The sequence below is a fragment of the Bos mutus genome, chromosome 9, assembly GCF_027580195.1.
Source record: "Bos mutus isolate GX-2022 chromosome 9, NWIPB_WYAK_1.1, whole genome shotgun sequence".
NCBI lineage: Eukaryota > Metazoa > Chordata > Mammalia > Artiodactyla > Bovidae > Bos > Bos mutus.
The window spans coordinates 64,827,942-64,855,933 of NC_091625.1; the positions used below are offsets into that span (position 1 = coordinate 64,827,942).

Consider the following 27,992-nt stretch of genomic DNA (forward strand, 5'->3'; position numbering starts at 1 on the left):
CCGCCCCCGCCCCTTTATTGACACTAATGAGCAAGTTCTTCCCACCGCTCTCCTGCCTGGAAGTGCTGACAGATCAAGGCAACAAATTTCAATTACAATCCCTAATTTGTGTCCGCAGAGTGTTTTTTACCCATGTTAGTTCTCGCTGGCGCATCAGTCGAGGCAGATCTTGGAGCAGCAGGAGGAGGTGGAGGGGGTGGGAGCGAAGGAGTCCATCAGTGAGAGAGCGCGCGCGAGAGACCGAGGGAAGGAAACTTGGCGGGCGCGTCGCTGGTTCCTCGGATCCCAACACAGTCGCGAGAGAGGAAACGCCAAATTTGTCTTTGCCCGCAGCGGGGAAGGGAGCTGATCTGGGCCTGCGGGAGGCCCCGAGAGTCGTTCAGATTTTGGTGGGGGAAGGAGAACGAGTGTGTGCGTGTGCCCGCGCGCGTGTATATGAGCGAGGGGAGGGCGCCGGGCGGCGGGGATGGCCGAGAAACGGAGGGGCTCGCCGTGCAGCATGCTAAGCCTTAAGGCGCACGCCTTTTCGGTGGAGGCACTGATCGGCGCCGAGAAGCAGCAACAGCTTCAGAAGAAGAGGCGAAAGCTGGGCGCGGAGGAGGCGGCCGGGGCCTTAGATGACGGAGGCTGCAGCCGCGGCGGCGGCGCCGGCGAAAAGGGCTCCTCCGAGGGAGATGAAGGCTCTGCGCTCCAGCCGCCGGCTGGGGCGGCTTCCGGGCCCACCCGGAGTTGCGCAGACCTGGAGCGGAGCTGCGGCTCCCGCGGAACCGCGGGTGAGTCGGCCCCTCCCGCCTAAACTTCTTCCCTGCACGTCCCCTCCCGGTCCCGCGGGCCCGTACCGCCGCGGAGAACCTGAACTTATGCGAGTTGTGGGCGTGCGAGCGCGCGGTGTCCCTACGCACCCAGGGCAACTCAGCCACAGGAGCACTAGCGATGGGTGTCAGGGCTCAAAGCTCCCGCTGCCCTGGCCGCTCCTCCGCGCAACTCGGGTCACCGTCCAGACGGTTAAAATGCCGCTTCCAGTCTGGCTTCTCAGGCGGCCGCCGCCCACTAGGCGAAGCTCACCCGTAGCAGCTGCAATTTGTGGCGCTCAGCGGTGCAGATCTGTGCTTTCCGCATCTGCCTCCCTTGGGCTTCTAGCCCCTGGGTGCTCTTTTTATTTCCTAACTTTTCAAAGCTAGAGAGTAGGGTGAGCGACGGCGTACCCCCCCGAAACCGAAACAAATGCCTAAACCATTTGGGCAAACCAGGAAGAGGGCGGTGTATTTGCAAACGTGGTTTCCCAAGGGCTAGCTGAGCGGTTCCCTTGCCTCCCCCCAACCCTTGGTTCCCGCTACCAAGGCCGACGGCGATCTTGGGCTTGTTTTTCGCGCTCTTCTATTCCCTGTGCTGCTTTGCTAGGACGCTCTGGACGGCCGGGGAGTTTGGCGAGAGCGGTGTCTGGAGAGATTTCTAGAGGATACCTCCGGCCGGGCCCTAAGCAAGGACGCCGATTGGGAAGCGAGGCCCAAGCATAGGAGACCTGGAACCCGAGCGCCAGGCGCTTTTGCTCTGTGCTCTCCATGGCTCGGGTGTATCCGGCACGGATCCCAGACTCCGGCTGCGGCACAAAACTTATTTTGGGGCCTTGACCGGGCGGAAGCAGAGAGGGTGGGGTGGACTTGGGCCGCACGCCTCTTCAGGACTTGAGACTTGGGGGCCAAGAGGGCCCTACTTGAGCGTCGAGTGCCCGTCCCTTCGGCGGGCGGAGCAGGTATTTACCCACCCGTGGGCCTGTTAAAGGGCCGGATGGCAGGAAAACTTCCGTTTCTCCCGCTGCCCTTTTCTCTCCCCAGCCGCCCGCGGGGGATTTATCTCTCCACTAGGCTTCCCATCTCCAGCCCTCACCGGTACCCCTCTCTACCCTTTGCTGCCCAGGCGGCTGTGAGGATGGCTTCCTGCAGGGCGCTTCCCCGCTGGCATCCCCAGGAGGCTCCCCGAAGGGGTCCCCGGCGCCCACCCTTGCCCGGCCCGGGACCCCGCTGCCCTCGCCGCAGGCCCCGCGGGTGGATCTGCAAGGAGCTGAGCTCTGGAAGCGCTTTCACGAGATCGGCACGGAGATGATCATCACCAAGGCGGGCAGGTAAAGGGCAAGCTGGCGCGAACGGCCCGGGCCCTGGCCTCACTCCACGCCTTGGTGGGTGAGGGAAAAGGATCTGCAGCACGATGGGGTCTCTGGTTAGCAGTTTGTACAGATAAGACTAGGCCCTCGGTAGTGGTTCACTTTTGAGACCGACTTTGCCTACCTAACCTGGAGTGCAGTCGGCGCGGGGAGTCCTCTCGTTGGATGCTGCGGAGAAATCACTGTGGCCGCCGAGGCGGTGACGGTGACTACTGATATTCCGTGGGCAGGGGTGTTAAAGATTCGTGATCCGACTTAGCATCTGTTCATGTATTTAGTTAGACTTTCGTTATGTTTCTGAAACTGTGGAACAGATTATCCACCACCACACTACCCCTTTTTTAAAAAACGCAGTTTACTCTTTAGCCAAACTCTCGTTTGCTTTTATAGATTTGAAACTTCCAATTGCTTCTTTATCCACAGATTCGCTGGCAGTATGAGTATGTGCTGTGTTATGCTCTCTTGATATTAGATTAGGATGAAAATTACTAGAATCATCTGTAAACCATGTTTAATCCCTGCAAAAACAATTGCTCTGATTTTTAAAAACCATTCTTTTTATAGATTCACAGTTACTATAGTTTTTTCCCCTTAGTGAAATCCAACAAATTAGCCTAAATTTGCTGAGGAATACCAAAACAAAATTTGTAAGTTTTATCTATTTTTTGAAAGTGTGAAATTTCCACATCCATCAGTTAGTAAAATAAATGGATTTGTTGCACAGATCATGTTAATTCGAAGGCACACAGCAATATTTCCGTTTTTAAGTTTTCAGTTCATTTAGTGCAGTGAAATCTACGACTACTATCTTCCTCAAAAGAAACTTTTAACACACACACAACTCTTTCAGGGAGTACACATGGCAAAAACCTGGATAGTATAAAAGTATCCAAACTAGTTAGAAATTACAAAAACATATTTTATTGAATCCATATGCTACCTTCTACATTTTCACAGAGCTTTTATTAATGATCCAAATTCAGTCTTCAACAACACAAAGCAACAGTTGTCTTATAAAGGTTGTAGTTAAACACCTTTACTCTTTATCTTACAGGTGCACTGAGAAAAACACTTAAACAGCCAGTGTATTAAACTGTTCTCATGCCTAGTTAGGAATAATGGACTTTCTTTTCTCTGGAAGTGGTCTTTAATGGCATTATTGTTATGAAAACATTTTTGGTAAATAACAGTACTAAAATTTGTGTTATAAGGTTAAATTAGCAAAAATTAGATTACCTGGAAGGGTCCTAGACATAAATCAGTAGATGAAAGTTTTTTGTTTTTTTCTTGAAGAGGGAACTGCTCATATATATATATACACACACACACACATACATATATACACAATAATTTGCTGTTGTATTCCTTGCTACTGTGCTTTTAAAAAAGATAGATGCATTTACTTTAGTATCTCCTTTGATAAGCATCTCTGGGAAGCTAAAAGAAATGTGGGTTTCATTTGTTTTAATTAGCAAAGTTGTGAGTAAGTGTGGTTAAAGTATTTTCAGGGCATGGTGGGGGAAGGAATGATTTGGTAAATATACATTGTGTTTAGTTTCTGCTTTCAATAAAGAAGTTTTACTATACCTTTCAAATTTAGAGCAACTTTTGCACTTCACCTTTACCATGCGGCAGACAGGAAGTCCTGTCTCAATAAAGAACATATTGTTTGGTTATGGCATGGCACATTGGCTCCTTGTGCTTTTTTATAACCCTTTTAAAATTTCACATTATAGTATATTTTATCACTTTGAGAAAATCAGATTTTCTATTTCTACTATTTGGAACCATTTATTATTTGTTTTGTTAAAGTCAGCCTGCTTACTGATTTTTGTTTAAAAAATAAAGTGCTTTCTGTACCATTATTTCTTCAGAATATATGTGTGTGTGTGTGTGTGTGTGTGTGTGTATTTGGCTTTTAGATATACTGACATTTCAGTAAACATAGAATGCAAATACAGGTATAACAAATTACATTTAAATGATTCAGTTTTATACATCCTGTGTTCAGATTCTTTGGATTACATTTGCCAAAGTGAATGCTATAAATTTGTCCACATGAAAAATACAGATTCAAGAGCTTTCTTTGCTTATTCATTCTTCAAGCATAATCATAACCCAAAACAAAACCCAAACCATCTTTCCTCCCCTCTCTTATACATAGGCGCATGTTTCCAGCAATGAGAGTGAAGATCTCAGGATTAGATCCTCACCAGCAGTATTATATTGCCATGGATATTGTGCCAGTGGACAACAAAAGATACAGGTACAGTGATCAGATGGGTACAGAGAATAAGAAAGCCCCAGGATTTCACAGGCTAAGTGGATTTCATCTGTACTGACTATGATATTTGTTTCCAGAAGCCTGTAGAATGATTGGATCCACAGTCCAACCCCAGTCACTTGCAGTAGTCTAGATGGTGCCTTCTCTTGCAGTAAATGTGAACATTTATTTTTTGTTTTGTTTTTAATAGATACAGAAATGTCTTTAAGTGTTGAGGAATTTTAATAAGTGGCCAGTTTAGCATTGGTAAGCTAAGTATGTCTTTTATGTTGATCACATTTTGATTAGGATTTTGAGAGGAAATATGAAGTAAAATTTGTACGTGTACATAATAGTTAAACTGTTTCAATTTCTTCCTGATTATTTTGTGACCTTTAAATAAATTCCCTTTATTTTGTTATGTACAAAATCATAACTGTTTACAGGCTTTTTTCTCTTTAATATGAGAAAATTATTGAAGATTTTTTATAATTTAGGAAAACAAAATCATAATTCATTATGATATCAAGACATCTTTAAGCTGGTAATAAATTTGTTATCTTATTGTTTTTTGTGGCTGGTAGTTAACAGAGAATTTTTTAAAATTATTATAATATTTGGGTTTTGAGAGAATATATTTATCTAGATATCAAGTAAAGCTGGATTCCAGTAAAGCTGGAAAAGATACTTTCTTCAGTACCAAGCCAAACTTTGCTTTTCCTTCTGTGAGTAAACAAATCAACAGTCTTCAATGACAATTATTTTTATTTTCCTGGGGAGTTGAAAATGCTAACATTTAAAAAAAGGAAATTCTGAGTGGCAAGTTGGAAGACCCTGCTTTAAATTTTGGTCTCTTTTGTTTCTGTCTTTTAAATAAACACCTAGAACATTTAGTAAGTTTTTAAATGAAATCAGATTTGGTTTTTATTACTTTTTAAGATTTAGGGAGTCACTTTTTGGAAACAGGTTTATGGTGTCAAAAGTATACAGATTTAATTAGTAGAGGCACATATGGAATGCTAAAAATATGGGTAGTAAAAAGGACTTTTTTGTGTATAAGTTGTATCATTTATTTTAATTAAATAATTCATTAGGGAGTTTTGTTAAAATTGTCTACTCCATAATAGAAGCTAGAAGTGCCTTGAAGTTTATCTTTAAGTATACTTGGTTTAAAATCCATATTCTAATTTGGGTTTGTGCAGAGGAAAACAGTGTAATTCTAGTGAGTTTAGACATCTTTCCTTTCTCTTCTAAGTTTGTCTTCTATTTCTTCTTCCAAATCTCTCTCATATATTTTGGATGGCTTATTTTATTTAATTGATGCCTATTCGTCACATATAAAACAAGAAAAATTTCAAGTATTAGTACTAAGATGCCAGATTTTAAAAGATCAAATTCTAAAACATAAATTTGCTTTCAGTTAAATTGCTTCTCAAGAAAAATTTGTTTTGAGCATTTGTATTTAGAATGTTTCACAAAGAATATGTAACATGTAGCATTTATTCTCTTAGTGGGTATAGATTTTTGAACTGTTCAATATGCATACTTTTCAAAATTTTGACAGAGCATATTGTTCTATTTATTTTGGCAATAGCTCTGTATCCGTTGTGCTGCTTTTTCTTGCATTTCTAAGATTTATTTTCCAACTTTTTCAGCAATAGTAGAAATAAATATTTTGGCTCTTTCTCTGCTATCAAAGAATGGTATTTGGTCAAATGAAAAGTGATTGTGACTTATTAGAATGTAAAATTCATATTCACAAAAGCCCATGCACAGAGCTTATTTATTGAAATTACACTGTATCAATTAAGGGAAATTGTTTTTATTGTTATTCTTAATTTTGTGATAATGTATTTTTTCCCAAGAAAAGGAATTAGAGAATAGAAGGCATATTGAATTCAAAAGAGAATGAAATGTGTGAACATAGTTGAAACAGTGGGCCTCATCAGGGATATTATGAAAATACTTCATGCTATTTTAAGAAGAAAATTTCATAGTATACTCGTAGAATTCTTTGAGACTATTCATAAATTGTTGCTTTAAATTGTATGCCATATTTTAAAACAAAAGGAAGACAAGCATCCAAATATATATTTTCATTTTCTATCCTTTTTTAAATTAATCATTGATATACTAGTTTCTAGTTTTTGAGTTAGTCTATTTTAAACTAACCATAAGTGATAGTCTGAATATAAGATTAAACATTATTATCTTATATACTACTTGAAACATTGTTATATAAGTGTGTTATTTTTATAGAGTCCGTGTAGTTGACAGACATAAACAAGTAGAATAGGATGTTTTGCCTCTTAATTAGAAAGGTAATATTATTTAGATAAATCGTAATTTTAAAAGTTTGATGTATATTTTAATTAGTGGTATAAAAATTTAAAGATTTTCTGACAATAGTAAAAAAAGAGAATTAGAAGAGATAAAAGCCTATGTTTTATGATTATACAAACTTTTAAATTAAACTGAATTTTAACAAAATTAAACTGAATTTTCAGTTTCTAGTGTAATGGAGTTAGAAAAAAATAATTCTAAATAATAGAAGGGACTTTTTTCCCTATGAAAATAAATTTGCTGTACATTCTGACAATTTCCCCTTGACTTTCTACCATGTCTCTTATCAGTTTGAACATAAGCCTAAAATGGGGAGTGATAAAGAAAGTTAGACCGTTGAAGATATAACTCTCGAGTATTTTTGGGATTTCCTTAAAGCAGACCTTGACAACTTAATAGTTTCTTCATGTCAATTGCATATCCAGAAGAAAAATGGAAAACATCAGAATACAGACAGAATGTCTAACATGAATAAGTGTGATTTATCCAAATTGAAATTCTTGCATTTATGGTGGAAATAATGTGCATATTTTTCACTAAATCCTTAACATATCACCTTGAGTGGTCAGCAGGCTACCACTGCTTCAGAGAGTTTTTTAAAAGTATTTGAATTCTTATTTTATACACATTGAATCTAAAGAGCAAATCCTTGAATTTTAGACTTAAAAGGGTGCCCGTTTTGTCTGAGGCTACAGAGTTGGAAATTCCAAGAAAGCAACAATCCACAAACAGAGCCTTGTCCTTGCCTTCTAGGTATGTTTATCACAGCTCTAAATGGATGGTGGCAGGCAATGCTGACTCCCCTGTGCCACCCCGCGTGTACATTCATCCAGACTCACCTGCCTCGGGGGAGACTTGGATGAGACAAGTGATCAGTTTCGACAAGCTGAAGCTCACCAACAACGAGCTGGACGACCAAGGCCACGTGAGTAGAGGGCCTCCCTAATTTGCCTCCGTTGGATGGCACGACCATTATCTATACTGTGTCTGCCTGAAGGAAATGAACTTTTCTAAGATCGTGACATTCCTCTCCTGGTTGACTAGAGTGTGCACAGCTGTGCAACATCAAGGTTACATTTTCATCAGAGGCTATGCCTGTGGCCAGAGTATTCTATGAAGCTTTTAATAGGTAAAACTGGATACTGCACTTGTGTCAGAAGATAATTTTAGCCAGCACATTTGTTTGAAATTTCATAAAGTGATAATTACTACACTTTGAATATGAATTCTAGAAGTTCGGTGAACCGTGATAATGATTTATGGTGTCCTGCCTATAGCCTCTTCTTTTCCCAGCTGAGGTTCATCGCTTGTCAACAATGGCCCAGGCTTATGTTATCTGTGTGTTCCATCTGCAAGCTTCCAATTGTTTTGTAATGACATCTAATGTGTCAAAATATGTTGTAATAATAATTCCTTTCATCTTAAAACTGAAATATGAAATATATGCTAAAGTCAGTAGTTTCAATAATATAGTCATTTTTAACACTTTAATGATTTTCACACAGTGTTGTTTGTAGGTGAGATATCTACCTTATTATTGATGTTTTAATAAATAAGAAACTGAATATGTGCTGATTTCCACTCAGTGCTAGCATTTCTGTTAGATTTCTGTTATTTGAAAGAGTTTTGACTGAAGCAGGATTGATGTGCCTTTTGAAGAGTGTATCATACATAAAAGGAATACCAATTCATTCATTTCTCAAAGGGGTGACATGAAGATAGCTTATTTACGGGCCAGTCTTTTAAAACAAAAAATGCAAACTGTCATAAGATGGTAATACAGTGGTGACAGGATGTGATTTGTAAGTTGCTAGACAATATCTTAAGCAATTGACCTTAACGAAGACATTCAAGTACACATTTCATTGTGGTACAGATGCAGTATCTAGATTTGTAAGACTCATCTCTCTGAAACTGCCAGTGCTTTTTGTAATTTGAAGCCTAGTACATTTCACTTCTGAATGATACAACTTCATGTCCTGAAAGTACATTACTTTCTGTTTTTTTCTTTATGTACATAGTCAGGTTGTAACAGTTCTTTTTCACTTGACTTCAGTGAAAGGACATTAGTTTCTTCTGTCTCAATGAGGGAGCTAAGTGTGAAATTTTGCCAGTGTGTCCATTGAAGAGTCTTTACTTTTTTTTAGAATAAAAAATTGAAAAATAAATGGCACTAAATGTTGATGATTTTCAAAAGCTTAAATATACTCTATTTTTTGGAGTTCTATAGTTTGAGTGTATATATATATATATATATATGTATTTGAGTACATATCTTTTGAAGAGATAATGGATCCAAAAACTATACACTGTCGTAGATAAGATACAAACGACTTTAAATAATTTAAATAAATATGGTGATTTTATAATTCTAATTCTGATCAAATTACTGGCTTTATACCTAATATATCTACAGTATTAGAGGTAGTAATTTATCTATCTATATGATTTTATCTTCATAATTTCACTAGATTCTATTTAAAACAGCATTCTCTAGAAAAACAGAACCAACAGATTATATTATACACACACACACACACACATACACACGAGAGAGAGACATTTATTTTAGGGAACTGACTAACACAGATGTAGGGCTGGTAGGTCCAAAATTTGCAGGGTGGATTGGCAAAGACCCAGGGAAGACCTGATATTACAACTTGAGTCTGGAGGCAGTCTGGAAGCAGACTTTCCTTTTCCTCAGTGGACCTCAATTTTTTTTTCTTAAGTTTTTCAACTAATTGGATGAGACTCACCTGTATTACAGAGGATAATATGCTTTGCTCAGATGTCTACTGATTTAAATCACACAGCATTTGTTTAAAACACAAAATAATAGATTGCCAATTGAACCCCAGTTGTTTATACCTGAATAATAATATTTCACTATTAAGAAAAATAAAAACTCAGAAAACAAGCAATATCTATAGAAGTGTGTCATCTTCCAAAAAAATTTTTTCTTTTAAAGTTGTGGCAGGATGTAATACTTTAATAAAAAAAAAGTATTGTGTAGGGGGAATGGAGAGAGAAAAATATGTACCTATACATTTTGGAAGCAAGAAAATTGCCTTTGCTATTAGTAGAAATCACGTATTGCTTGATACTAGAGGAGAAGGTAGGAGGGAGAGTACTCTTGTCTGTTATTTATTTAAAAACAAAAGTTTTGAAGACTTTGTAAAATGTAGTAAGAGATGAAAAGCCATAGTCTCTGGCTTCAGTGATCTAACCTAGACAAAAGAGAAGACTAGCACACAGATTCGGAGAAGGCAATGGCACCCCACTCCAGTACTCTTGCCTGGAAAATCCCATGGACAGAGGAGCCTGCTAGGCTGCAATCCATGTGGTCGCTGAGGGTCGGACACAACTGAGCGACTTCGCTTTCACTTTTCACTTTCATGCATTGGAGAAGGAAATGGCAACCCACTGCAGTGTTCTTGCCTGGAGAATCCCAGGGATGGGGGAGCCTGGTGGGCTGCCTTCTATGGGGTCACACAGAGTCGGACACAACTAAAGCGACTTAGCAGCAGCAGCAGCAGCAGCAGCAGCACACAGATTATGGTGCTGTCAGAGCAGCGCAGTACGGCAGCCATTTTGTTCCAGCCAAGAGAGATTGGGAAGGCTCTGCAAAGAAGGTGTCTATTAGGGTTTTTTTTTGCTCAGTTTTATCACCCTAAATAAGGTTAGATTAGAGATTAGGAAGTCATATTCTACTGTTGATGTGATTCAGGGTCTGAGAAGACAACAGTACTATTGTGAGGGGACTAACTCAGTCGCTTTCTTGATGCAGGGACCTCACAGGGACTCTCATCCCTCTGCCCTTATATGATAGGCAGCATCAGAACTAAGTAATAACGCTTCTTTTGACTCAAACCTAGTGTCTTTTTAAAAAAGTAATTTATTCTGCTTCATAAGAAATAAAGAAATTGAAAGAGAGTCAGAATTGTGAAGAATATACGAGAAGGAAATTGGAAGACTAGTAATGGCTAAATTTTAAAATATTAGTTATCCCACCAATGTCAAACCTAATGTCTTTAACATGGGGAAAATGTGTATTAACCTACACATGGGAAAGCACCCTGTTTGTATGGACAGAGATTTATGTTACTATCTGTGCTAATAGATAGCATCCAAAAGAAAAAATATCCTCCATCTAAACAGAACAGAGAATATAGAACATGCAGATCAGATTATAATTATTTGAGTTTCAGTAATGGATATTATCATTGTGGTCTTTTTGTTCATAAGGGCAGTGGTTCTCTTAGTTCTACTTTAGTTCTAATAAAAAGCAAATTATTCATGACCATTTGTCATCATAACTTTGATAGTTCGTTAAAAAACAAATAATGCTATTTTATATATAGGAACTAAGGCTTGTTTAGCATTCCCTAAAAATTTGTAGGGATATACTAAATTCCTATAGGTAATATTGAGAATAAATTATTTTTTTGAATAATATTCAGATTACTGTTGGCAGTTACCCTTTAATGTACAAACATAGGCATGCCTCAGCTATTTCTGTACCCTACTCCCAGTATATCCCACCTTAAATCATTTTGGAGATTGCATAAGGATATAAACAAATAATCGGAGAAGGCAATGGCACCCTACTCCAGCACTCTTGCCTGGAAAATCCCATGGATGGAGGAGCCTGGTAGGCTGTAGTCCATGGGGTCGCTAAGAGTCAGACACGACTGAGCGACTTCCCTTTCGCTTTTCACTTTCATGCATTGGAGAAGGAAATGGCAACCCACTCCAGTGTTCTTGCCTGGAGAATCCCAAGGACGGGGGAGCCTGGTGGGCTGCTGTCTCTGGGGTCGCACAGAGTCGGACACGACTGAAGCAACTTAGTAGTAGCAGCAGCAGCTTAAACAAATAATACTATTAAAATATAGAGAGCTGTATGGAGAAATCTGCTTGAGAGAAAAAAGATTTCATAAAACAAGAATTTACTTTTCATTGACTAGTAAACAGAAACCTAAATGACTTTTTATTTCCTTCACTTCAAGTCAGTTAACTCTCATCTTTTGAAACTAACCATGCCTTTTATTTTTGTTTAATGTAAAGTGACTTTTTCCAGTTTTTCTCCAGCTCTGGAATTTATGAATCATTAGAATTAAATCTTGCTTTTTCAGACTTTTAATCTGATTACAGCCAGACATACATTTTATGTTTAACTTAGTGTATATACACACACCCCAACAGGCAGTGTTTTGCAAAACAGAACTTATCCTTACTAAATACAGCACGTTTTATTTTTTTACTTTATTTGCTAATTTTACTTATCTAAAGATTTCCAGTTGTAACCCTTTAATTGACTTTGTGAGTCATGAATAAGTTGAAATTCTGTCCTTTTATATATCTGGAAAAAAAACTTTTCCCGAGGTTGCTGATTTGTGTTGTGTCCCCCCAGATGACAATGAGGGCTATTGTCTCCTCTTGTCCTTTATTCAGACTCATGCTATCCCTCCATCAGGCATGTGTGGTGAGTATCATCATTAGATTTACTCTCTAGGCATTTCCTCCACTGATAGAAAGAAAAGTTTAGGTTAGAAAAACCTCACAACTGTTGGTTAATAATGGAAGATAAACACATTCCTTTGGGGCAGCAAACACACTCTATAAGTAGAGAGATGTTTAGGTTGACCAGTGATTCTGAATTTGGTTTATTAAACTGTGCACATCCTGAAAAGCATGAGGCAGGTAAACCAACCACTGTGGTTGTGTTTTTTTCCCTCAGACTTTTGTTTAAGCATTTCTCCAAACTTCTAACACTTCAAAGCTTGAATTCAAGTTGTATAGCTCAGGAAAGATATAGATTTGTTAATTAAACTCATTAGTGAATAACTGAATTTGGATTTCCAGCAGCACATAGAAAATCTCATTGGATGAAGCTATTTCTTTACCTACCTCCTCTACCTTGAAAGTGTAAAACAAATGAAGAAGAAAACATTCATCCACAATTCCATCATCTAGAGATGACCACTGTTCATGTCTTTGTATGGGTCCTTTTACTGTCTATTTTTATGTAGTTATGGTAAGTTTAAAAACAACTCGGATCCTTTATTCTAATTTAGGGTTTAAAAAGAAGTGTTTCATTATGTCGTTAAAAATGTTCTAAAAGCGTTAGTAATGGCTGAATAATGTTGTAACCATTGTGTGGATTTTCATTTACCTAACCAATCTATTCATGTGGTTTATAGTTTTTCCACTGTTGTAAATCGTGCATTGCACATCTTTGTACATGAAACACTTTTTGGGATTTGGAATATTTCCTTAGGATAAATTCTCAGAAGTGGAATCATTGGGCAGAAGGCAGTTGAACCATATCATCAGATTCCCCGAGCTGAGTCTGAGAGCTTTTTCATCCCCGGACATCTGGGTTTTGGAAGCCTTGTTGTGATGGAAGCACGAATGCTGGGCTTTCCAGGCAAACCAGAGACTTTGTGAACCACACATAAGGCAGACCCTGGGGTATCCTTAAAATCCCTTTGCCCTTGAGTAGATATGTTGTAGTTACCAACAGAGGAAAAATGTTCTCTGAAGAAAATCTTGGTGTGCAAATACTTACTTTTAGGGGATGGGTGTGGTGGAATTAAAACAGTCATTTCAGTCTCATTTTTAGTTTTATTGTTTTGGACTCTGTGTTCCATTAGGTTCATTATAAATAAAAATGCTGATGAATTTATTCTTGTGTTTTCAGAAACAGAAAATGTGATGCTACATTCATATGGTTGCACACAGGGCTTCAACCAAAATAATTACTTGCCTTTTTTTCTTTTTGTATGCACACTTTCCAAACAGCTTCCTAATTGTCTCACTCCAGTTTTCATACACTGTATTAAATTGGGACTTTCACAGCCTTGGGTATCTTTATTTCTAACTGGGATTTGTTTTACACATTCAGTATTTAGTCAGAGGTTGAGGTTGGGTAGAAGTTGCTGACAAATTTGTCTTCTCTTTCCTTGATATAGATTATACTTCATTCTATGCACAAATACCAACCGCGAGTCCACATCATCCGTAAAGACTGTGGGGATGATCTTTCTCCTATCAAGCCTGTTCCATCTGGAGAGGGAGTGAAGGCATTTTCCTTTCCAGAAACTGTTTTCACCACTGTCACCGCCTATCAGAACCAGCAGGTATTGTTTTCAGAATTGGAATCTTTCTAGACTTTTAATTTCATGTGCAGATTAAAAGCTAGCTCTCTTTTTCACTCTATCTAAAAGTTAAGAATGGTCATAAAGTGCTTGCCATGTATGACATCCAGAATGTGTGTGTGTATATATATACACATATACCCCCACCTGTCAACACAGGAGACATAACAAAAGGGGTTTGATTGCTGGGTCAGGAAAATCCCCTGGAGGAGGGTATTGCAACCCACTCCAGTATTCTTGCCTGGAGACTCCCATGGACAGAGAAGCCTGGTGGGCTACGGTCCATAGGATTGCAAAGAGTCAGACATGACTGAAGTGACTTAGCATGCATGCATATGTAGTAATATTTATCCAAGATGCCCTTGTAAAGCTACTCTTTACAAGTGAAGATTTCTTCAGACCAGAATGTCTCTCATGACTGGCAGTGTAAGTTTACTTTCCATTTTGAGACATTGAATCCTGATGTTATAATTAAAATTAGAAAGCATGTGTACTGACTAGGAAATACACCCGTAGAATATGAAAGTGAGTTGTATCACAGGACATGAGATTTGTCAGCTCACTTTATTTTAAAGCTGCCATCCATGTGTTCGGGGAAGTATTTCAGAATCATTTATCCTTCTTATATGTACAAAAGTGCTATTTCTTCAATTGTGATAGAGGGTTATACATACCCTTACTGTCTGAGAGATGAGCAATTGTGGAGTAATCCTTCCATTAAATTAGAAATAATTTGAGAAGTGAAATATTTCTTTTCTCTATAAGTTAGCATTAATATATGTCATTATTTAAGGCTGTATCAAGCAGGTGGAAAATTGAGTGGAGGCAATTATTTGACCCATGCAATTTTCTGGCCAGTTTTCATAAGAAATAGCAATGTAGTGGAGCAATGTGGTCTGTGGTAGATTTTTTTTTTTAATTTTCAAAGGTCAGCAGCATTATTTTAGATTTTCACTTCTCTTGACATTTATATACATCTCAGTCAACAATCTAAGGCTTTAAGGTCTCTGTTTTGTTTTCTTTTGTTTTAAATCTTCTTAGGAGATTTGAACCCTGCCCTATGAGTTCTCCCTTAGGGCTGAGAAGCTCCTCTGCTCTCATCCATGGGTGACACCACCCAAGCTGTCTTGTCCTCTCACACTCACACTGTCACACTTTTTATGTAGGCTTTTAGGAAGGAACATGAAATTAACCTTTAAAAGGGCTGGAGATAATTAAGTTTTTTTTAAGATATAGCCCCTTAGGGCTTCTCAGGTGGCCCTAGTGATAAAGAACCCACCTGCCAATACAGGAAATGTAAGAGATGTGGGTTCAATCCCTGGGTCATGAAGATTACCTGGAGGAGGGCATGGCAATCCACTCCAGTATTCTTGCCTGGAGAATCCTGTAGACAAGGAGTCCATGGCAGTCTAGAGTTCATAGAGTCACACAGAATCGGACACAACTGAAGTGACACATGCACGCTCCCTTTTAGTCTTTATTGGCTTTGTTACAATATTTCTTCTGTTTTATGTTTTGTGTTTTTGGCTGTGAGGCATGTGGGATCTTATCTCTTCAACCAGGGATGGAACCAGAAGCCCCCTCATTAGAAGGCAAAGTATTAACAACTGGACCACCAGCAAGTCCCAGGAATATATTCTTAAAATATATCAGTCATAGAAAATGATTTTTTTTTTCAGGAAAAATACAATGTGTAAGGAGAAAAGAGGCATTTTGTACCTTTGGTACCTTTTAAACAACCCTGTTAATCTTTCTTCTCTGTCTGTCTCTCTCTGAATTACGCATCCAATTAACTGTGTATTAAATGTTATTTTAAACATGTATTTTCTCCAAGCCTCTGTTATACAATAAACAAGATACAGTGGGTTTTTGATACATATTGGTGACTCACACCAATTCACAAATGCTGATAAATCAGTTAAGAGGGTGGAAAAGTTGGAAGAAAGGAAATTGATCATGAAAAATGCAGTTGTTCTTTTTTTTGGTTAACATCTCAACTGTGTTTTGAAGAACTTATGGGAAATTGATAGGCTTCCATGCCTGGTGGTTACCAGCATAAGCTCTGAAACTTGGGGTTCCAGTCCAGTCCTATGGCCAAGTAACCTTATAATCATAAAAAACTTAAGCCAGTATAAAAGAAAACATAAAATTGGGATAATAACTACATCTAAGTTGCTATGAGAATTAAATGAAATAATTTGTGCAAAACTCGTATTACAGCATACATGGTATGCGCGTAATAGGTGTGATGTCAGTGTAATGATGCTGGTGATTGCAATGTATTTAAACAAGCACCATGATATAAATCTGAGCTCCTTTTTATTTTTTTTATTTAAAAATTTATTTATTTATTTTAATTGGAGACTAATTACTTTACAACATTGTGGTGGTTTTTGCCATACCTGAATCAGCCATGGGTGTACATGTGTTCCCCATCCTGAACCCCCTCCCACCTCCCTCCCCATCCCATCCCTCAGGGTCATCCCAGTGCACCAGCCCTGAGCACCCTGTCTCATGCATCGAACCTGGACTGGCGATCTATTTAACATATGATAATATACATGTTTCAATGCTATTCTCTCAAATCATCCCACCCTCGCCTTCTCCCACAGAGTCCAAAAGTTTGTTCTTTACATCTGTCTCTTTTGCTGTCTTGCATATAGGGTCATTGTTACCATCTTTCTAAATTCCATAATATGCGTTAATATACTGTATTGGTGTTTTTCTTTCTGACTTACTTCACTCTGTATGATAGGCTCCAGTTTCATCCACCTCATTAGAACTGATTCAAATGCATTCTTTGTAATAGCTGTAAACTCTTTTTTAAAATACTATTTTTTGCTTTGTCTTTCCATTTACTTATAGCTCAGAAATATTTTTTTAAACTTCTTCCCCTGTACTTTATTTTTTTTTATTTTTAATTTTTTTTATTGGAGTGTAATTGCTTTACAATGTTGTATTAGTTTCTGCTGTACAACAATATGAATAACTCATATGTATATGTGTATATTCCCTCTGTCTTGAACCTCCTTCCCACCCCACCCCAACATCCCACCCCTCTAGGTCATCACAGAACCCCAAGGTGAACTTCCTGTGCTATACAGCAGCTTCCCATTAGCTATCTATTTTACTCATGGTAGTTTATATATGTCAATATTCCTCCCCCAATTTATTCCACCCTCCCCTTTCCCACTGTGTTAAAATACTGTTTTAAATGAATGTTTAAGTTATTAGGTGTTCTTTAAGCATTATTTAAATGAACAGATAATTGAGCTATAATGAATTATAAAGAATTCTTTCAATGGCAGAGTGATAGACATAGTGAATTACTTAGCAGACCCTTACATTATCTTGTTATAATGTAGTTTCATCCACAAACTTGGAGAAGGAAATGGCAACCCACTCCAGTATTCTTGCCTAGAGAATCTTGTGGACGGAGGAGCCTGGTGAGCTGCTGTCCATGGGGCTGCACAGAGTCGGACACGAAGGAAGCAACTGAGCAGCAGCATCCACAAACTAAGTAGTAGCATGTGGAATACACCTCCCTTAGGTGTTGCAAAGCTGACTGGCAGATGGCTGAAAGCACACACAACATGATATAGGGGGATTTCAGGTGACTCTCCAGAGATGCCTTTCTTTGCCTTAGTGTCATTCAGCAGTGTTCATTTGTCCTTGACCAAAATGGCACAATTAGAACTTAGTAGATTCTACTAAACCAAGAAACACAGAAAACAAAGCATGATGTGCTTCTTAGAAAATAGGCTATAAACTTCTCTGGGCAAGATGGAGATATGGTCAGAAACAGATGGGATGTTGTTTATTAGTGTCAATTTCAAGATGGTATAACTAAAAAAATTGTTTATAATGGAGATGATTAGACCACTTATAAAAAATTTTCCCTCATATCTTGGGATCTTCCTGAATAAAAATCTAGTTATAGGTCAACAAATTACAGCTGTAGTTAAAATGAAGCTATTATTTATTTCTCCTATGTGTATAAGATTGAATCTTATTAAAACCTTCAAGTCACGGTTACCTTTGGTTAGACATTCACTGTAGTCCTCTGACCAGGTCACGACTCCACAGATGAAAGAGGAGATGAGAGCTTAAAGATGATTTGAGGAGAGACAAAGAAAAACGGAAGGCAGGAAGGTTCAAGGAGTATATATTGCCCATTTCTGAAGAACATTAACAACATTTAAGTGTATACGTGGCTGTTAAATAGAAGTTGGATATTAGCTGTTCTCCATCAGCACTACTGCAAAAGAAGCAGACACATTTCACAGAGTTAAGAAAGGGAAGAGTTTTAAAGAGATTGTCAAACGAAGGGCAATTATCAACAGACGATTCAGAATCCCCTTCTCCAGGGATATTAATAGCAAAGCAAACTTTATTACAGTGCTTGGATAGAAGTAGGGGAATGTTCTTTTCATAGCAAATGAATGTCTAGATGACTTCTGAAATATTCTTGTAGCTTTGCTGCTAAGATAATAAATACCCGAGAAACAGGGGAGAAGAACACAGTAGAATCCTCTGACAGTTGATTCTGGAGTTTCTTATAGTTCTTCCATCACTACCATTTTTTATAACCTTCCTTGGCTTTTATCTTAAGATTTGATGTGATTTTTTTTTTCCTACTCTGCAGATTACTCGCCTGAAGATAGATAGGAATCCCTTTGCCAAAGGCTTCCGAGACTCCGGGCGTAATAGGTGAGTCTTAGTTAAAAACATTCTGGCTGTGATAAATACATTTGATTTTTATGGTGAATTTTCCACTACAAAGTAAACAGTTAAATTTACTTATGTGATTTTGAAATCGTTTTTTATAAAGTTTAAATTTGTTAATATCACTGAGGCATGAATATAACTTATTTTGGGTGCATCATTGTGGCTTACTCATTTCTAAGCTGAATGTTGATGTGAAATGCTGGGGTGAAAACGGAAGTTCTCAGGGTGTACAGTGCATGCTGCCTCTGGAGGGATTTTGTAGAAACCTGTGCCTCCAGAGCCAGGATCTTTAATATCCCAAGTCAAAATACTGTCTGCATCTGCTCTTGGTTTAGAATTTGCTCAACAATGTCACAACTATGTATTGATCTGTCTTCGAAATATGACAGAGACTCTTGTTCACTCAGATTTTCAACTAGAATTTGAAACTACTCCCCACTGCCAAGACAGCTGATGTTCTTTAGTTTCCAAATTTGTCTTGGCTCTACTGACAGCCACACACTTGTTTATTTTTTCTGTGTCGTGTTTTATGGTGTTTGTACTAAGTGGGAGAGCTACAGTAATGAATTCCACTCTATTACTCTTTATCAAAAAGCAGATCTCCTTAGTCTGTGTGCCAAGAGTTTTTGAATTTATTGATATGATTCTATTCCAATAGAGTTGGTGTGACATTTTCTAAAATATTTTATAACTGTTGATAGTTAATAATAGACTAACGTTCTCCAGATGCCCTCTCTGGGTAAGACTTTGACTTAAATGTTTTGAAAAGCATTTTGTTTTTAAAAAGTATTTGAGACATTTTTATCACTTATTCCAGACATTATTCTAATACTTCTTAAAAACTTTGTATTGATAGGCTGTGGCTATATGAGGTCGAAACCCTCGATTATTTTATTTTAGGAACAATTACACTTAAAATTGTAGAGAGAAAACAATCACATAGGAGTCCAGACTTTTAGTTCTTTCAGATGATTGGCTGAGCAAGGTAAGTATAGACAGAGACCTTTTCTCAGAATAAACTTATGTGCCTGCAGAAAGACTTGATTTCATCTTCATGTGCAATGGCTCTTTTATTTATTTTTTTTCTTTTTCAGATTATTTTCCATTGTGGTTTATTATAAGATATTGAATATAGTTCCCTGTGCTATACAGTAGGACACTGTGGTTTATCTACTTTATATATAGTAGTTTGTATCTGCTAATCACTAATTTATCCCTCCCCCTTTGGTAATGCAGTGGTTCTTTTAAACACCATGTACTATGAGGACTGGGCATCACCGACCTGATGGACATGAGTTTGAGTAGGCTCTGGGGGTTGGTGATGGACAGGGAAGCCTGGTGTGCTGCAGTTCCATGGGGTCATAAAGAGTCGGACACGACTGAGTGACTGAATTGACTGAATGCTGCTGCTGCTGCTCCTAAGTTGCTTCAGTTGTGTCCAACTCTGTGCGACCCCATAGACAGCAGCCCACCAGGCTCTCCCATCCCTGGGATTCTCCAGGCAAGAACACTGGAGTGGGTTGCCATTTCCAGGACTTAAATGTATTAAATGTAGAATACCCTCTAGTTTAGCGCAGGCAGATCAATAAGACTGACTAATAATGCAGCTTCCATCTGAAATCCTTTACTCTGTAGGAAGATTTCCGGATGTTCCTACCATACGTCTGCTGTACTGAGATTATTCTATTGTTTTAGATGTCTCTTTCCATGTGGAGAAAAACTTTGCTTGGCTTTTGTTACATCATTGCATTAGCTCCTAGTTAACATTGCTTTTCAGAGGAGTTTCTGAAAGCTCTTCTGAAATCTTCTGAAATCAGTAACCGAGGTGCTTATTGGTGAGGTGACTGGGAGCCCCTGGGATGATTCCTTTTTCGACCTTGACAAATACTTTGATGAAATCTTCTTGTGACTTTTCTGATAGCAGAATATTTATCTATTTAAGAACCTTCTTTTTTTTTTTTTTAAACAGAGAATGAATTTATTGAAACTCACTGAAACTCCAGAAAGGCAGCACTGAGACTTGAGACTATACTGTGCTCTGCTTAGTCATTCAGTCGTGTCCAACTCTTGCGACCCCATGGACTGTAGCCTGCCAGGCTCCTCTGTCCATTTAGATTCTCCAGGCAGGAATACTGGAGTAGGTTGCCATGCCCTCCTCCAGGGGATCTTCCCAACCCAGAGATCCAACCCAGGCCTCCCCTGTTGCAGGCAGATTCTTTACTGACTGAGCCACCTGGGAAGCCATGTGACTATACTGCCAGGACTAATTCCAGGCTCTCCTGTAGGATGACTCTAGCAAAGACCTCACTGCTGTTGACATTGTGAGGTCACATGGCTTGAACACTGTCTTTTTTTTTTTTTTTCTTTCCACATTTATTGAGATGTCATTGACATACAGCACTGCTAAAGTTTAAGGTGTACCACATAATGATTTAACTCACATACATCATGAAACAATTATCATAATAAGTTTAGTGAGCATACATCATCTCATATAGGCATAAATTAAAGAAAAATAGTTTTTTCCTCATGACGAGAACTTAACTTTCTTATATAACATAGAGCAGTGTTAGTGATGTTTATCATTTTGTGCACTACTGTCAGTTCTTTTTTGAAGTGATAACCTTAAACATTTTTAAAGATGTATCTTGGGTAGTGTTTATACTGCATAAGCCTGTAAATGGAAGTGAGATGATAGATACATATTAGGTTGGCCAAAAAGTTTGTTCAGAATAATTTTCCATAAGATGTAATGGAGAAACCCAAACGAACTTTTTAGCCAACCAATATTGCAAGGCTTCAAAAAGAATTTTAGGTAAGTTGGCACAATTAAAAGGTGTTTTTTTTTTGGATCAGTTAAAAAAAAATCAGAGGCATTGGTCAAAATAAACCACTAAGTCTCTTGTTTGGTATCATGAGGTCAAAGTGCTAGGTTCAATAGAAATTTTTCTTTCCTTTCACTGTTGAAGGGGTATAAGTCATGGTGCTGGCTACTGTTTATTTCCTGATTCTACACCTTTTAAAGTTTTTAATAGATATGCAAAAAATAATGAATTTTATCTTAACACTTTTTAAAAGGTTGTTAAACTTTGAAATTTTTATTTTACTCCAACTGTTTAAATAATACCTTAATATAGGAAAAAAACTACTGAGCTTATATATAGCTTCCCTGTTGGTGAAATGAATAGTTTCACTTTTTTTCTCATTAAAATGAATTCTCCTGCTTATGACAGACAAACTCTTCAGTGCTTATTTTTGAATGCTAAATATCTATGACTCAATATTAAATATCTGTGAGTCAATATTAAATACTTTAACGTTTTCCACTGATAAATGCGAAAGACACTTTTATGGAAAAGAGAGAATGTGGTAAGCTTTGAAGATTTCTAACTTACGTGTTATTTTCCTTAAGAAAAAAAAAAAAAAAGAGCCCAAGTTATCTATAAGATCAGGAGGATGCGTTAGTGCTGAGGACTTGGGGAAGGGGTAATATGTTTTCATATGTTAATAGAGGAAAAATCCCATGAGAAAAAGTGCAAAATATTTCTTTAATACCCCTGATTTTGATGTACTGTTACTACTTTTTAATATACATTCTGTTTTTATTTTTTCCCTATACATGAAATAAACAAATTATGCAGGACGAGAAATAAACTTGGACTTGTGATTTTTTAAACTTTATAAAACAATTTGCTTTAATTAAAAATTATACCTTCCTGGCTATTTATGGTCCTACAGCCTATTTTATAGAAATCAGTAGCTTCAGCCCTTAAAAGCGCTCCTGCAGGACATTTGTTACGTGAAGGAGAATTTATGTGCTGAGAATAGTTTCATTCTTCAGTTAGGCCTTAGGGTTGACCCTATAAAATCTTTTACTCAGGAAGGTACAAAAATTTCTTCTCTTTAAATACTTTAGGAAAAAACATAACCATTTTACTAAATAAACTCGGCTATTTGATAGCATAAATTAGGGTGGTGATAAAATGTGGAAATTGTTCAAAGGCATCTTGTATAAATTATCGCCTTGGCTACACTCCTGCAGGAGGTGCCTTTTATCTTTTCTTTAACTAGACGGGAAAAGTCTCCATTACTGGGGAAAATAAAGACTTTTTTTTTTTTTAAAGTCCAGATTCAGCTAATAAATATTTTATAACTGTTTCCTGTAAAATATCTGAAATCCTTTCTGGAACTTGCAGTGTGAAACAGCAGCCTCAAGAAAAATATCAATAGGTCCAAATCAGACCACTTGTAGATCTGTAACCTTCAGAGCATCTCTTTAAGGCTTAGGGTTACCTATTTGTGAGGATTAGTAACTTCTCCCTAAGAATTTGGAGTATGGGTTTGTATTTGAAACATAGTCAAGTTTACACCGCTAAAGCAAATAATGCACGGATGCTCATCTCCACAGTTAATAAATTTCTAAGTCCTGTAAATATTCATTAATTGCCTCTTAGTAAATTCCCCCTGAGGCCCCTCCAGGACTACTTACGTATCCTGAATATTTAAAACTGTAATTACAAAAATTCATCTGTGTTTAATGAAACAGTTTAGGACAAAACTGTGTCCTAAATTCTATAACTTAAAAAAGCTTGTTTCTAGAAAGTCATAAAAAAATTGAGTATTAGTACAGGCTAAAATAAAGTAATGGAATAAACAGCACCCAGCATTCATGAGGGGCTTCCCAGGTGGTGCTGGTGGTAAAGAATCTGCCTGACAATGCAAGAGATGTAAGAGATGTGAGTTCAATTCCTGGTCGGGAAGATCCCCTGGAGGATGGCATGGCAACCCACGGCACTATTCTTGCCTGGGGAATCCTATGGACAGAGGAACCTGGTGGGCTACAGTCCATAGAGTCAAAAAGAGTTGGACACAACTGAAGCAACTTAGCATGCATGCATGTACAGCATTCATGAGTCTGCAACCTGCAGATTATGTGGGGCTTTGAGACTGATACGGCTGCCAAACTTATACCTTCAATACTTTACATAAAATATTGTTGAGTAGAGTGTTCTTAGACCTGGTTTGTAGTCAGCCACGGATACAATGTCTGGTTTGTAAATTGCTTAGTGGTAAACTTTAGGGCTAGGAGAGGACTCAGAACTTTGTATTCCAGTCCTCACTTTATGGGAAATGGCAGTCCAGGGAGCTCCAAACATTTACTCAATGTTAGAGGGTTGTAGTCACAGTCCAATTCTCCTGACCCCAATCCAGTGTCCTGAGCACTAACTAGTCCTCTCTCTGGGGCACAATGATTCCATCCAAAGCCAGACTCTGTTCTTCATGCTCAGTGCAGCCCAGGGCAAGTAAGGGAAGATGGTTTTATCTGTATGCACAGGTCACTTACTCTGGGTCTCCCAGGAGTTTTCACCATGTTGTATAGGAGGTGTGACTCTGAAGGGGGTGTTTCTCTAGTCCTAGTTCATAGGTTATGACTTGGAGATGCAGGGAATCTACAGCAGCTATCACATGGAGTCTAAGCTGTTAATCATACTCACTGTCTTTAAATTTGCATTAAACACAGATTATCTGCATTCACTAAAACTGTATCTGACAATCTCAAAAAGGTGGCCTTGTATAGTGTGACACTCAGGAATCAGGCATTTTCTTCAGCAAAGCTGTGCGTTTCATGGAAAGCGTAATGTTACCTGAATTAACAGATTGATTAGGGCTCAAATGGTTGAGGGAAAAGTGGAAAGGCCTTGAGAAGGTGCTAGTTGAGTGAAGGAACTCATTTCTAGGACCTGGAGGACTTAATTATCTGATATACAATAAGGAAGACTCTGAATCACTTACGGTAGGAGACACATACATTTTTGTGTGTATTTAGAGTAGTCAGCCATGTTTTAAAATTTATAGATATTATGTGGATAGTCCATTATGAAGTTATCCTATCTCTTTGTGTCCATTTATTAAGTGTATGTAGAGGCTTTACCATAATGTCTGATGCTAATACTAGGTCTGTGTACCTTAGCCCCCTATGAGATAACCTTGTTGTGGTCCTCCTGGAGGCTGGGTTGAGAATTCAGGGCTGCTGCCCTGAGCTCTCCCCGGCTGTCCTGGGTGTGGTGATCATGCCTCAGAGAGAGAAGTGAATTTTCCTTGGATGACTGCTCTTCGTGGCTGGCAGTCAAGGCACTGAACGATGGGTAGAAATGCCTCTTTGCAGGAGCACACTTTTGTGGCAGAGCCCTCCTCATCAGAGGGGTAGTAATGTGTCAGGGAAAGAGGGTGCTTCCAGATCACACAGAGCCTTGGACTCAGGGCGGCCAGGATGGATGGTCTTCACGTCGTCTTCCTAGCTCAGGGGCCAGCTTTTGTATCCCCTGAGATCAGCTCATTTTTCAGAGAATATTAACAGGACCTGCTGGTGGTTTCTATCCTCTGTGCTCTTGGTGACAGAATAGTAGCTCATCTCCAGACCATTTTTTTGGTGTGTGTGTGTGCCAAGCTTTTAACCTGCCAATGAGGGAGGCACTGTCAACTCCAGTGGTGTTTCCTGAGCAGCTTATTACGAGTGAAAACTCCAACTGCTCCTAACTTGGCTTCTTGTGTTCGTCCCCTGTCCTGACCCTTCCATTTAGAATGGGTTTGGAAGCTCTTGTGGAGTCATATGCATTCTGGAGACCTTCACTACGGACCCTCACCTTTGAAGATATCCCTGGAATTCCCAAGCAAGGTAAATCATGAAGTCTCCTGGGTCATAGATATGGTCAGTTCCTACCTAGATGCTCAGGCACTGAAAAATGCCGCAGTCATTACTATTGTCTAATGGCTACCTCATTACCAACATCCTTCTATTACAAGATCCCTCCCTTTTGTGTCTGGTGTAGGTATGGAAAATGGCTAGTGTGGTCATAAGTTAAGTTTTGGATGTTTTAGGCCGTTTATGTATTTCATGACCTTTATTTCACCTTTAATTTTTTTTTTTTCTTAAAATTAGAAGTAGACTAGTTGGCCCTGGTACCTGGTGTACTTCACAAGAAATTACAGATACTGGTCCCAGATCATCTTTTTTGCTCCCTTCTTTCTTCACTTCCTTCAACTGAATTGCCTCTAGGCTTGTTTCTCCTGCTGATTTATGATGAGAAGTTCAGGTACACTGAGGCAGCCTTCCCTGAGATCACTGTTGAGCATTTCAAACAAGCCCAGGGCTGGTGTTTCCTCAAAGAGGCTGCATGGAACAGGATGATGCTTCCTTCTCTACTGGGTAGCTAGGACTCACAGCCCAATCCTGCACCCAGTCCTGCACTTAATGCCTGACCCTGCCTGGCATCCCCATGAGAATTTAGCATGCTAGGATTTTAGATAATTATCATTGGGTGGATTGTGCTTTTAGATTATTTTGAGAAGCTATATAAAACACTGTCTCTAGAGCAATGAAGGTTTTACAACCTGTCCAGCCCATTGGAATTCTCTTCTCTCCCTAAGTTCCATCAAGTTGCAGACATCAATCTGCCAGCAAATCTGGGGAGTGGGGGGCGATCAGCTGCCACCACTGTTATTGATTGGAGGCAGGGTTAAACACCCTCTCTATTTCACAGGACTGTTTATCTGTTGGACCTCTGCTCTTGGGTTAGCATGTGATTCACCAAACCGCTTTCTGTTTGGAAATGAGATTTTTGAAGTTTGAGACTGTTGCCTTATTGTAGTAGCCCTGCATGCGTGGTAGTCACTGATCCACAGAAGCTTTCAGTGGGAGGTTGCCAGTTCGTTTGAGACAGGATGGGTCTGGCCAGTTTCGATTTTTCCTTTGAATTCCTTCTTTTTTCTTGCAAGAAAATATATTGATCCAGAGCAAACTCTGCTGAAAAAAAGAGTAAAAAGTGGGTAGAAATGAGGTGATGGTTATACTTCTGGAAAAAATTACAGAGTAAGATGAAATTTATATTTTCTTAAGTTGCTGGGAAAGTTAATATTTGTAATGTTTATTACAAAATAATGAGAAAACTCTGAGAAAACTAATTGAGGGAGAAAACGTGAAAAATTGATGTGGTAGAGTCCTAATACCTTTTGCAAAAAAAACAAACAAAAACAATAAAAAGCAAACAAATAAACAAAAAAGACCATCCCTTGGGGAGATAATTTTTCTTGAAAATTTTGAGAGTATCTGTGTTTAAAGTCATTCAGTCTAAATTCAATTACATTACAATTCCTGAGAGCAGAGACCATCTCCTTTTTGTCTTTTTACCTGCTCTATGTAACAAGTTGCGTCTAGCTCATGTGTACAAAATTGAAAGGAAAAGAGGCTCTTTACATTTCAACTTCTTTTGTAGGAAATACAGGTTCCTCTACCTTACTCCAAGGTTCTGGGAATGGTGTTGCAGCCACCCACCCTCATCTTTTGTCCGGCTCCCCTTGCTCATCTCCTGCCTTCCATCTGGGACCCAACACCAGCCAGCTGTGTGGTCTGGCCCCAGCTGACTATTCCGCCTGCGCCCGCTCTGGCCTCACCCTCAACCGATACAGCACATCCTTGGCTGAGACTTACAACAGGCTCACCAACCAGACAGGGGAGACGTTCGCCCCTCCCAGGACTCCCTCCTACGTGGGCGTCAGCAGCAGTGCCTCGGTGAACATGTCCATGGGCGGCACGGATGGGGACACCTTCAGCTGCCCACAGACCAGCTTGTCCATGCAGATTTCAGGGATGTCTCCCCAGCTCCAGTACATCATGCCTTCACCCCCCAGCAACGCCTTTGCTGCTAACCAGACCCACCAGGGTTCCTACAACACGTTCAGATTGCACAGCCCCTGTGCCTTGTATGGGTATAACTTCTCCACATCCCCTAAACTGGCTGCCAGTCCTGAGAAAATTGTTTCTTCCCAAGGAAGTTTCTTGGGGTCCTCACCGAGTGGGACCATGACGGATCGGCAGATGTTGCCCCCCGTGGAAGGCGTGCACCTGCTTAGCAGTGGGGGTCAGCAGAGTTTCTTTGACTCTAGGACCCTAGGAAGCTTAACTCTCTCATCATCTCAAGTATCTGCACATATGGTCTGATGAAGCCTTTAAGTTAAACTGCATTCGAATCCAGCTAATGTATTTTCTTTCTTTGTTTTCTTTTACTATTTTTTCTTTCACTTTGGAAAGCAATATGAAAAGAAACTTATCAAGTAGCTTGTAAAATGTATATATAATAGAAAATGAAGGCTCACTGAGGTTTTTGACTTCCTCATGGTGAGATTGTGATTAGCTATGGTACATATGTATACTGTATGTGGCATGTGGAGTTTGCAGCCTACAAAACCACATCCTCCCTCTATTTTTCTCCCCAGTTGCACAGAGTATTGGCATCATGTAGTATGTTTAACCAAAGTTCTTATACTTAAAAAAAACAAAAAC

The 27,992-nt window shown here is 39.0% G+C and overlaps 1 protein-coding gene across 1 annotated transcript; it reads left to right on the forward strand.

The window, feature by feature from the left end:
- Nucleotides 1-22: 22 nt before the first annotated feature.
- TBX18 (T-box transcription factor 18) lies at nt 23-27,991 on the forward strand. The gene is made up of 8 exons (XM_005897598.2): nt 23-773; nt 1,918-2,122; nt 4,326-4,427; nt 7,521-7,692; nt 13,739-13,906; nt 18,570-18,634; nt 25,234-25,328; nt 26,926-27,991. Exons 1-8 carry the CDS (start codon nt 467-469, stop codon nt 27,648-27,650), a joined length of 1,839 nt encoding a protein of 612 aa, XP_005897660.1. The 5' UTR covers nt 23-466; the 3' UTR covers nt 27,651-27,991.
- Nucleotide 27,992: the final 1 nt, after the last annotated feature.